Source organism: Eucalyptus grandis, chromosome 5, assembly GCF_016545825.1.
Source record: "Eucalyptus grandis isolate ANBG69807.140 chromosome 5, ASM1654582v1, whole genome shotgun sequence".
Taxonomy (NCBI): Eukaryota; Viridiplantae; Streptophyta; class Magnoliopsida; order Myrtales; family Myrtaceae; genus Eucalyptus; species Eucalyptus grandis.
The window spans coordinates 19990025-20002163 of record NC_052616.1 but is presented as its reverse complement, the minus strand read 5'-3'; the positions used below and the strand labels follow the sequence as shown (position 1 = coordinate 20002163).

The window sequence follows — 12139 nt, the reverse complement described above, 5'->3', positions numbered from 1 at the left end:
TGAATCTGAGTCAGAATCAGTTTCAGAGTCTGAGTCTGATTCTAAATTTGCTATTAAACAAATGTTGGCATATTCTTCATCACTCTCTTCACATTCACTGTCGCTCCATGTCTTTGCTTTAAAAGCCTTTTTGAATTTCTCTCTATTTCCCTTCTTTTGCTTTGAGGACAGTTGGGTCTGATGTGTCCTTTTTTCTTGTATTCGAAGCAAATCACATCTTTATTGGTCTCATTGTTTTCAATTGATTTATTTTGAAATCTTTGAGTACTTTGTTTCCTCCAGTTGAACTTTCTTCATTTTCTGTTTAACATTCTGAACTTCCTAATCATGAGTGCTAGTTCTTCATCATCCAAGTTATCTTCTGAATCCGTATCATCAGAATCATCATTAGATTTTAAAGCAATTGACTTCTTACCTTTGAGATCTTCTTCCTCATTAATTTGTTCTACTTCATAAGATTGAAGTGTGCCCACCAATTCAACCACTAAGAGAGGCATGATCCTTTGGGTTTCTCTTATTGAAGTCTTTATGTGATTCCAGTCTTTGGAGAGTCCTTGCAGCAATTTGTTAACTTTCATTTGTTCAGAAATTGGTTGTCTATGATATGCAAGACTATTTACAATCTCTGTGAAACAACTGAACATATCAGTAATGGATTCTCCTAGCTTCATTTTAAAGGCTTTGTACTGTCCGAGTAGAATATTGATCTTTATTTCTTTAACTCGATCAATTCCTTCGTAGGTAACATGCAACCTATCCCAAACTTCTTTTGCTGTTTCACAAGATGAAATTCTATTATATTCAGTAAGAGATAAAGCACAATATAAAGAATAAATGGTTTTGGCATCAAAAGCTTGTCTCTTGGTTATTTCTGCTTGTGTCATTTCACCAGCATCCTCAGTCTCATTTCCTCTTTCTGAAGTTGATGTGACTTTAGGAATAATCCTTTTTTTCTACCACATCCCATTCCAAGGGATCTTTCAATCTTAGGAATGCTTTCATCTTGTTCTTCCATATGTTGTATTCCTTCCCATCAAAGTAAAGAGGCCTGGTGTTGCTTTGGCCTTCAACCAGTCCTGGAGCCAAAATACTAACCATAGATCTTTAGCTTAAGAAGTAAAAACACTTAAATAGAATAAGCACACAAGCTCTTATACCAATTGAAAGGACTAGTGAATACACCTAGAGGGGGGTGAATAGGTGTGTATAAAAAAATTTCGCATGACTTGGTAAAAGTAATTTTCCCTTTTAGAAAACGATAAGCATTAAACGTATTTTAACTTTGAGCAAATAAACACCCAATAAATAAAAGTAAGGAGTTCAGGGAAAAGAGTATATGAACACAGGTTTATAGTGATTCGGCTTAGATCAAGCCTACATCCACTCTCCTCGCTGACAGCCTGTTGGCTGGATTCCACTAAGAAACAAAAGAGATGTTACAGCTTCTGATCTCGACTGTCACAGTGACAAGTCTCTATCAAACTATCACATTGTCTCACTAAGAGTTTCTCTCTTTTGTATACAATGTTTAACCCAATGAATGAAAAAGCGAGAGACTAGAAAGTTTCAGACTTTGGAATTCTCTTTTTAATCGTAACGAACAACTAAAGAGTCAATCCTTAAATACTCCTTCATGCCTTCTCGACCGTTGGCACTTTCCAAATGAATTCTTCCAATCTATGCATTGGACAGAATTAATTAAGGTGATCTCAAGTCGTTAGATGATTCGTAATGAAAGCCCGTCAATCTTGTTTGCCCATACAAATCAAGATCTTGAGTTTCTATAAGTAAAACCTTCTAAGTTTGTTCGCCTTTCAAAGATCTTCATATCAGAGTAGTTTCCAATAAGAATAATCAATCAAGTATATGTGAAATCCAGCTATAAGGTCTTCCAATAACCATATGATTCGAAACTTTAAAGATAATATTGCATCTGGATAACAATCCTACATTTGGATAAGTCTTCATACTTCAGTCTGGAACTGTCAATGAGAATAAACTTTGAGATTAAAATCGGTGGTCTATCGGTCTTCGACTTTGGCAATAAAGTCTTGAGATCTTCCGATATAAATTTGGAAAGGTTTTGTCAACTTCAAAACAATAATGGAGTTTTTCTAACGCACATTCTCTCTCTCTCTCTCTCTCTCTCTCTCTCTCTCTCTCTCTCTCTCCATGTGCTGCCGTCTTCACCATTTTTCCCTCTAGCTGACACCACTCACGCCAGATTCCTCACTCACACGCCTCACTTCATGCCAACCTGCCACTCGTTTGTAGCCCATGCCCCTCCAATCCACCATTGAAGCTTTAGTTGACCAAAACAACCCCAAAATTCCACCGGATTTGCTTCCTTCTACCAGCACATCCACGAAAAATTTCCCAGCCTGTTGCCAAGCCCGCTTCATCTCACTGCAAGCTGCCACATGCCAATCCCAACGTTTAGCTCACTCGAAGCCACGAGGTCAGCCCACATGTCCGCAGTGCCTCCACCAAAGTCGAGCCTAGCAGCCGCAAATTTCCAACCAGCTTTGTGGCCAATTTCGACCCAGCCCAGTCTCCGTTTGGCGTCGCCATTTCGGAGTTTATCGCTCGTCTCTGCATCGCCATCGCCGTGGACTCACCGGCCTGCAAATCTGGTGAGTTTACCCACTAAACTCTGCTAAGGGAGTTAATTATGCTTAGGAAGTAATTAGTTTAAGTTAATTAAGGTTTAGGTGGTTAGTTAGATTAGATTAGTAATTTAATTACTCAATCTTGCATGTTAGGTTGTTAAATTAGATTAATTAGAGATTAGATAGGTTGTATTAATTATCTAAATTGGTTCAAAAATTTTCTGGGCTCGTTTCGGTATTTAATTTAGCAATTTCGGCCTAGTTTTGCATTTTTGGCATTTATAGGTATTTAATTAATTAATTTTGGTAATTATTTAATTAGTTATTATTTTTCAAAAATTAGACCGAGACATTTGGTGACTCGGAATTTCATGCTGATTGCAATGGTGTGATTGGTTTATTTAATTGAGTGTTATATTGTGCATTTTGAATTAAAGTGGTAATTTTGGGTAATTATCCCACAATTGTATAATTTCAGTAATTAATTATAAATTACCAGGGCATCGGTTAACAATGCCAAAAATGTTTTCAGACATTGTATAGAAAGTGGGATTTTCTAAAATAAAGATATTATATTTTCTGCTCAAGCCGATCGTATACCCACACACGATTATTTTATTGGGTACATTTGAACACGATGAAATTAGGCCAAGTTGAGTATTTAATTAAGGAATTGATGTGCAAAGCACAAGATCCTTGGCCAGGAGTAATTTGTCGTGGTTCAACTTTAGTGAGCAAGATTATAGCAGTTTTGGTGAGCACTATAGATAGTAGCTTCAGCGAGCATTATAATCATCTAGCAGCTTTGGTGAGCAATAATTGATCTAGTAGCTTCGATGAGCAAATTTAGACATCAGCTTTGGTGAGCAATGATATATGAATATATCTATTTCAGCTTAGGTGAGCAGTGGTCGAATCAATATAGTTATAGATGGCATCGATGGTATGGATCGAATGAGTCGACTGAGTGATGGTTGAATTGAATTGAATTGAATTGAATTGTTTGGTCGAGCATTTGATTATACTAACATGTAGGAAGAATCTGAGGCAAATGTAAGTCATCTGACTCAAGTCATCTGACTCATGCTTGTGCTTCGGTAGCCCTTGAGGCGTATTTTCTTCCTAGTCAGAGTTTAAGGGGTGAACTTGCTGAGACATTGTCTCACCCGGTCGTGGGCTCCACAATTTCAAGTCCTTAAATGATGGTTGTGGAGGACCCGAAGCCCCCGAGTCTGGGGAGGTGGAGATTGAAGGATTGGCGAACGTGTCTGATTAGTTGGTCATAGGACAGTTCCCTTTTTGTTGAGCCAGTCTTTTATAGATAGCCCAATATTGTATATAAACCTTGTTTGTTTATAAAAGGCTTGTTTTTTATGTGAATGCCTTCCTACTTTCATATCCCAAGCTTTTGGTTGTTATGGGATTTGAATGGGTCGGTGACATGTCATGGCACATCGCATATTTATCGACCACCGAGGGATGGGCACGTGCTCGAGGGTCGGGGTGTGACATCCCCGCCCAGAGTAGTATCAGAGCTGGTTGATAGTTGGAATGATAAGGTGTGATAGGTTCTTGGGATAGTTAGTAGAAATGACCTTTATTTCATGCTGGTGCATATAATTGATAGATGTTTGGTAAATTATTTGTGTGGATCACTCAGTTTCTAATTCTATATGGAATTGGGAACAGGTTTTGTAGAAAGTCTACATCATGAGTGATTAGAAGCAGAGGACTCCTAGAAAGAGGACCATCCGACTGGTAACTCGGGGTAGGACGCCGATGAGGGTCGGTACCCGAGGTGGTCGTGTTCGAGTGCTGACTCAGGCTAGCGCGAGTGGAGCAGCACCACCTCCAGTTGGTGCTGGGGTAGCAGCCCCTGGTGATCCGAGAGTGGACGGGATCATGCAGGTGTTAGAGACGATGGGAAATCGGATGGAGCAACAAGCCCATAATCAAGCCGCCGCCATTACCGCTGCCGCTACAGCTGCCACGATTGCCGCTGCCAATGCTGCTATTGTTTCTACCGCACCTACTGCCATACCTGCTGAGGTTCCACTTAGGAACATAGTCGCTGGGAGATCAATGCATAAACTGGTGAAACAATTCCTAAAGTTAAACCCGCAAAAGTTCACTGGCGCAGGAGATCCCAAGACTGCAGCCCTCTGGATCTAGGAATCGGAAAATGCCTTTGCACTGTTGATGTGCACCGAGGTAGAGAAGGTTGTCCTTGTAGTCTATCAACTGAAGAGGATTGCAAGCACATGGTGGAGAGCCACCAGAGGGATAGTGTTTTCGGAAGGTATGGTTCCAGAGTGGAACGCCTTTGTTGAAGTATTCAACGGCAAATACTTCTCTGACTGTGCTAGAGAACTGAAGATGGCTAAACTCCAGTGCCTTTGCCAAGGTACAATGATTGTAAACCAGTACAACGATTGTAAACCAGTACGAGGCGAAGTTTGCTGAACTGTCACAGTATGCCCCTAGATTGGTCGAAGATTCAGTAGATCGAGCTAGGAGATTCAGAGATGGGCTTAGACAGGAATCGAGAAGTCTGCTGGTGCCGTTCAAATTGAAAGATTACAACGACCTGTATGAACGAGCCTAACTAATAGAGAGAGACCTGAACAAACAAGCCGCTACATCTGGGTCTAAGTTTGGTTCTAATAGAGATGGAAATCGGTTTGGAAAAAGACCTATGATCAGAGGAAGATACCCTGTTCCGCCCAATCGGAAGGGTGGAATAGGAAAGTCAGTGCAAAGACAGAATGGTGCGTGTCGCTTTTGTGGAAGACAACATGGATCAGCCCCATGTCCCTTAAGAATGGGTGCTTCTTTTGAGTGTGGCCAACAAGGTCACTTAGCCAGAGATTGTCCCAGAAGGCCGAGGGGACCACAGCAGTTACTGCCACCACCACTGTTAGGTCAAAATAGGGGTTCATGCTACAGATTGCACAGCAGGGTGGACTAAACAGACCTCCAGCCCAAGGAAGGACATACGTTATCACGAGAGGACATGCTGAGGATGCGCCTAATGTGATTATAGGTACAGTCTCGTTGAATGACCATGCTGCATAAGCTTTGTTTGACCCTAGTGCCACTCATTCCTTCATAGCTAAGCAATTTGTTAAGCTGGTAGGATTGAGCCCTGAATTGTTGGAGTCAGTGGTTAGCATATCTACACCGTTAAAGGATAAGGTGTTAACTGCATTAGGTTGTTCTGATTGCAAGTTAGCGATTGGTGAGCGAGAGGGGAGGATAGACTTGTTAATCTTAGCCATGTATGATTTTGATGTGATAATTGGCATGGACTGGCTCACCAAGCAAAGAGCTAAAATGGACTACTATCGCAAAGCGATTCAACTTAACCTATTAAGGGATAAGAGCTTCGAATTTGTTGGAAGTTGAGGAGGACCCTTGATTACCTTAATCTCGTCGCTAGAAGCAACCCGTTTGTTAGACAGGGGTTGTCAAGGTTACTTGGTGACTATCATAGATATGACGGTTGATGAGCTGAAGATAGAAGATATTGCAGTGGTTCAAGAATTTCCAGATGTATTATCGAAAGAATTGCCAGGTCTGCCACCAAAGAGAGAGATTGAATTCGTGATCGAGTTAAGTCCCGGGACAGAGCCAATTTCTAAGGCTCCTTACCAAATGACGTTATCTGAGTTGAAAGAACTGAAAGTGCAGATGCAGGAACTGTTGGATAAGGGATTCATACGTCCCAGTGCATCACCTTGGGGAGCACCAGTTCTATTCGTGAAGAAGAAAGATGGTTCGTTGCGCTTGTGTATCGACTATCGTCAACTCAATCAGGTAACGATCAATAACATGTATCCACTGCCGAGGATCGATGACTTGTTTGATCAGTTGAAGAAGTGTTGATATTCTCTAAGATCAACTTGAAAACGGGATATCATCAACTAAGGATCATAAATGAGGATATACCAAAGTTAGCGTTTCGTACTCAATACGGCCATTATGAGTTCACTGTAATGCCGTTTGGTTTAACGAACGCCCCAGCTACTTTCATGGATCTGATAAACCAAGTGTTTAAGGAATATTTGAATCAATTCACGATCGTGTTCATCGATGATATCCTGGTGTACTCGAAAAGTCCTGAGGAACATGAAAGGTATTTGAGGATAGTACTCCAGACCTTGAGGATTCACGAGCTATACGCTAAGTTCAACAAGTGCGACTTTTGGTTAACTTGTGTTACTTTTCTAGGTCACGTGATTTCAGGTGAAGGAATCTTCGTGGACCCATCCAAGATCGAAGCAGCGATCAACTAGCCAAGACCAACTACCGTGACAGAAATCAGAAGCTTCTTGGGTTTAGCCAGGTACTATAGACAGTTTGTGGAGGGATTTTCAGCTTTAGCGTCGCCGTTGACTAGACTATTGAAGAAGGAAGAGAAATTTTTTTGGACAAACAAGTGTGAGTGTAGTTTCCAAGAGCTTAAGCGGAAGCTGATTACCGCACATGTCACGACCCGGATCTTGGGCACATGCACATCCCTCAATGGTCGATATAAATTCAGCAACATCCTAGGAACTGTTGCCAACCCATTCTTTAATTTGCACATGCAGAAACGTAAAACAATCTCTATACAACAAAACATTGGGATAGAAAGTTAGGATAATATTTTTCTCAAGTCACACCTACAACATCACAATATTTTATGTATATAGACTAGTTTAACACCCCAAAGTCTGATACAAAAAGTGAAGCTGTTTGACTACCTATAAGTTAAGCTTCTATTTACAAAACCGGGGTTCGCTATTACACTATCATACTTCTCAACCCTTCTAGGATGAACTGTCACCCATCCCCAGTCTCGATGGAAGACCCGTCATCACCTGGAAGAAAGTAGCAAGAATTCTACTCTTCCTTCCCTGCAAACCACTGTACACTACGTGGCCTTTCTTCGTCTAGGAACCTAAAAATATTAGCCCACTAAGGGGTGAGATCACATCTCAGCAAGTCAATCTACTAAACCCAGATTAGGAGAAGGGTACATATAACATGCAGTCTAATCACCCTTCTTACCCTTTCTCATCACTTGCACTTTCCTGCACGTTAGTGGCATTCAATCATACAATATCACATTGACATCACTTAGCAGTTGAATACTTCAGTGCATATATAGATAGGGATGCAGATGTCAAATCATTGACCGTGGCCAATTTTTAACAAATAACAATCATCCGGTATAACCTGGCTTCGCCTCACACCTTTGAGCGCGGCAACGTCTACATCTAGACGGCATTCCAATTAAGGAGCATCGGCCCAGCATCCACTGCGACCAGCATCCGTTGACTTGGGGCATTCCCGAAGGAGCATCGTCCGGCCCCAAAGGCACGTAACGGAATCATGTCGTGAATGCATATGATCGATGTCACATTTCAATAATCAATTATATACAGCATCCACAGCATCAATTGAACAATTTCATAGCAAGAATTCTTCAAAACAAGCATATACTCTTATTCATCCAAATTGACAGAGAACTGCCCTATAACGCTCTCCCAATTTCGAAATCAGAAACTCATCCATACGATCTCGAAAATTCTCAAATTCAGACACGTGCTAGAAAACATATAAAAAAACATTTTTTATGGAGACACCAAGATCCAAATCCCTCTAGATTCGGCCCATAAATTCTCTCTATCCAGCACAAAAGTCGGGTCCAGTTCCAGAGAGCCTAACTCATCAAAATAAATTCGTTTTTGGGTTATAATCTGATATGTTTAATTTAAAATTCGAGTATGATAAACTATAAGTTGTAAAGAACAACTTTCATGAAGAAACCAATTAGAAATTCGACCTTTGAAGATCAGTAACAGCTCTCGAAATCATAATAGGTCACAGTTTATAGAACTGTCTGAAATACTATTCCAATGATGACGTCATTAAAATCGTCATCTTTTTAATTTATAAAAATTCTGAGAAAAATATATGTTATTATTTAGAATGTCCAAAACATTTCTTTAGAAATAAATTTCTTCATAATCGCGTCCAAAAGTTGTCTAAGAAATTAGCAAAACATACATGTCCTGGAAACTATTTCAGAAAAACAGCCACTGTTCTAGTCCGGATCTCCCTCCACGACATTTGTTTTGCTCTATAAACCCTATCTAAACTTTTCTATGGCATTATAACATCCCTAAGCAACATTCATCCACATATAACTTCATCTACATGGTTCCTCTACATAAAAAAAAAAAAAATCCCTAAAGAATGTACTCAGCCCCTAATCTGAGTTTAGGAAACAACTTACCACCGAAACTAATGACGATCCTCACTTGTGGCCAGACGGCAACACAAGGACAGCCCTGGAGGTTTTTAACGATGATTTGGACCCGGCACAACGGCTGGAGGTGTCGTTGAGCGACCACCACCGCAGCACACAAAGTCCCGGATTTTCTTGAGGAGGTAGGAATGCTTGAGACCTTGTTGTTCGATCGCTGCTTTGCCGTCCAAGGGGGAGCAAGAATGGCCGAATAAACTAACTTAAATAAGAAGAAGACAATACTTTTTATGGCTGTGAAAGGGAAAGGAAATTATTGTAAGGCTAGATAAGGGAAAGAGAGAGACAGGTGCACGGCAGCAGGGGAGAAGAAATAAGTGTGGAAGAAAAGAAAAGAGGATAAAGCAGAAGACTAAGACCCTCCGGCTGAGAGAAAAGAAAGGAAAGAAAAATAAAGAACAAGAAAGAAAAGGGAAAAGTAAAAAGGAAAGCAGCCCATTTGCTGCTGCACTTCGGTTTCCTACGGCAAGAAGAGAGGAGGAAGGTGGGGAGTAAATGCCTAGAAGTTACTCAGCATTTACTCAGCATTTACCTTCTGCTTTTGGCCCCAAACTCCATGGAAAATTGGCTCTCCATTACTACTTTAGGTCCCACTGTCTTTTCCAAGTCTATCTCCATTAAATACCAAGGAAATTAAGGTGAAATTGTAGGAGAGAGGAATGCCTACGAATTTCCTTTGAGGAGACTTCTCTTCTTTCTTATTTACCAAATTAACACTTAAGTTAATTGGGTCAAGTCCCGTAGTAGTCACTTATAAATCTTCATTTAAACTTCTATAACTCTTTCTCCAATTGTTTCATAATAAATGCCCAAAACCTATTTAAAAGTGGCATTTCCTTTTATTCTTTTAATTTGTTACTCTTGTCCCTTTTCCGTTAACAATTCTCGTCGTCCATAAATTTTGAAAAGATGCAACAACATTCACCAGGATTAATTGTGACACGTGACAATTCTTAATTTCTGTAATCAACATCATCCCCTCGGTTAATTTAGTCAAATGTGATTTTAGCGCAACATAAATTATCGATTAGTTTTTAGGAATTTTCGGTGCAACTGACCCGTGGTCGATTATTCCCAAGCCACAATGTACATCTTCGACGCATTGATGACTCTCGATTGTCGTGAAAAATCTCGACGTTTTCAATTACGAGCACAGAGTACCAAAACAACAGAAAAATCGGTTTAGTGCCAATCGACGAGAATTTTGTAATTAAATGGAATCACCCAAGCCTAATTTTATCTCTATCGAATTGATATATTTCCGATTTCTGATAGATTTTTTACTGTGCCGAAATGATCCTTGTAGACTAACACGGTCGAGCAGTCGATTCATGGTCGAATTCTCAAATCTATTGCATCAATATCCTTTAATCACTTTCCCAATTAGTCAAGTTATCTCATGAGTGATCAGCTCAGAGAATAGCGCTATAGGCACGTCGACGAAAAGCCCGATTTATTTAATTGAAAACAGAAGCGGAAAATCATACTGTCACAGCACATGTGCTGATGATTCCATCTGGTCCTAGAAGATACGAGATCTATAGTGATGTGTCATTTCGACGACTGGGTTGCATGCTTATGCAACATGATAGGGTTGTTACATACGCGTCCCGTCAATTGAGATCTCATGAGCTGAATTACCCAATGCATGACTTAGAACTTGCAGCAATCATTTTCACTCTAAAGATTTGGAGACATTATTTGTGTAGAGAAAAATTACAGATCTTCACTGACCATCAAAATCTCAAGTATTTATTCTCTTAGAAAGAGTTGAATATGAAACAGCGTCGCTAGATGGAACTCCTTAAGGATTACAATTGTGATATTATGTATCACCCTGGAAATGAGAATAAGGTCGCAGATGTGCTAAGTCGAAAGTCCTCAGTTGCACAGATGGTGCTCAAAGAATGGACCTTACTTGAGAAAGCTCAAGATTCAATTTTCAAATTTGAGGTAGGTCACCTTTCAAATCTTATGGCTACCCTTAGAATTGAGCCGGAAGTGCATATTAGAATCAAGACACTTCAATGGACAGACCCAGAGATTTAGAAGGTTCTACAAGAGAACACTGAGAAGAAGAATGCTGACTTTCAAGTTTCTGAGGATGGAACACTGAGGTTCCAAGGACGATTGTGTGTACCTGACGATGCAGTGCTTAAAGAAAAGATTATATTGGAAGCTCATCATAGCAGTTACAGCATTCATCCTAGTAGCATGAAAATGTATCAAAACCCGCATCAACATTATCGGTGGTCTGGTATGAAGGCAGACATCGCCAAGCATGTCGCCAAGTGTCTAACATGTCAGCAAGTGAAAGCACAGCACTATAAGCCGGGAGGACTTCTACAACTTTTTGAGATTCTCGAGTGGAAATGGGAACACATCACGATGGATTTTGTGATAGGCTTACCAAGGAGTCAGAGAGGTAATGATTCCATTTGGGTAGTGGTCGACAAACTGACGAAGTCAGCTCACTTCATTGTAGTACGAAAGGACCTTGATTTGGACAGGCTGCATGGAGTGCCAGTGACGATTACTTCAGATCGAGACCCAAGGTTTACAGCTGCATTTTGGAAAAGCTTACATAATGCTTTAGGGATGAAGTTGTAGTACAGTATGGCATATCATCCTCAGACGGATGGCCAGTCTGAGAGGACGATTCAAACCCTCAAAGACATGCTGCGAGCTTGCGTTTTGGACTTCAAGGGAAGCTGGGAGGAACATCTTTCATCTTGTTGAGTTTGCCTACAACAACAACTACCAGCAAAGCATTCATATGGCTCCTTTCGAAGCGTTGTATGGCAGAGCATACAAAACGCCAGTTTGTTGGGATGAAGTCGAGGAAAGAAAGATCACAGACCCAGAGTTAGTCCAATAGTCAGTGGATACAGTTGCCGTCATCAAAGACAAATTAAAGATTGCTCAGAGCTGTCTGAAAAGCTATGCAGATAAGCATCGAAGGCCTTTGGAATTTCAAGTTGGTGATCACATTTTCTGAAAGTGCCACTAATGAGGGGTACTTCGCGCTTTGGCAAGAAAGGAAAGCTGAGTTCGAGGTACATAGGTCCATTTGAGATTCTTGAAAGAATCGCGATCCCAGCGTATCGTCTTACATTACTGCCGAGATTGGCGTAAATGCATGACGTATTTCACGTGTCGATGTTGAGGAAATATGAGCCTGACTTGACCCACGTGCTGAATTCTAAAGATTTAGACG

The 12139-nt window shown here is 40.6% G+C and overlaps 1 protein-coding gene across 1 annotated transcript; it reads left to right on the top strand.

Annotated features, from left to right (window-relative positions):
- The first annotated feature begins 4388 nt into the window (after window positions 1-4388).
- LOC120293706 lies at window positions 4389-6904 on the top strand. The gene is made up of 4 exons (XM_039313425.1): window positions 4389-4658; window positions 4782-5013; window positions 6103-6183; window positions 6480-6904. Exons 1-4 carry the CDS (start codon window positions 4389-4391, stop codon window positions 6902-6904), a joined length of 1008 nt encoding a protein of 335 aa, XP_039169359.1.
- The last annotated feature ends 5235 nt before the right edge of the window (window positions 6905-12139 follow it).

What these genes read in the sequence shown, in the direction of transcription:
- LOC120293706 (XM_039313425.1), top strand. Translation starts at nt 4,389, where the DNA reads ATGAGGGTCGGTACCCGAGGTGGTCGTGTTCGAGTGCTGACTCAGGCT. An exon ending in CTACTGCCATACCTGCTGAG is followed by an intron (nt 4,659 to 4,781) that starts GTTCCACTTAGG and finishes CTCTGGATCTAG; the next exon opens with GAATCGGAAAATGCCTTTGC. An exon ending in ACTCCAGTGCCTTTGCCAAG is followed by an intron (nt 5,014 to 6,102) that starts GTACAATGATTG and finishes TGACTATCATAG; the next exon opens with ATATGACGGTTGATGAGCTG.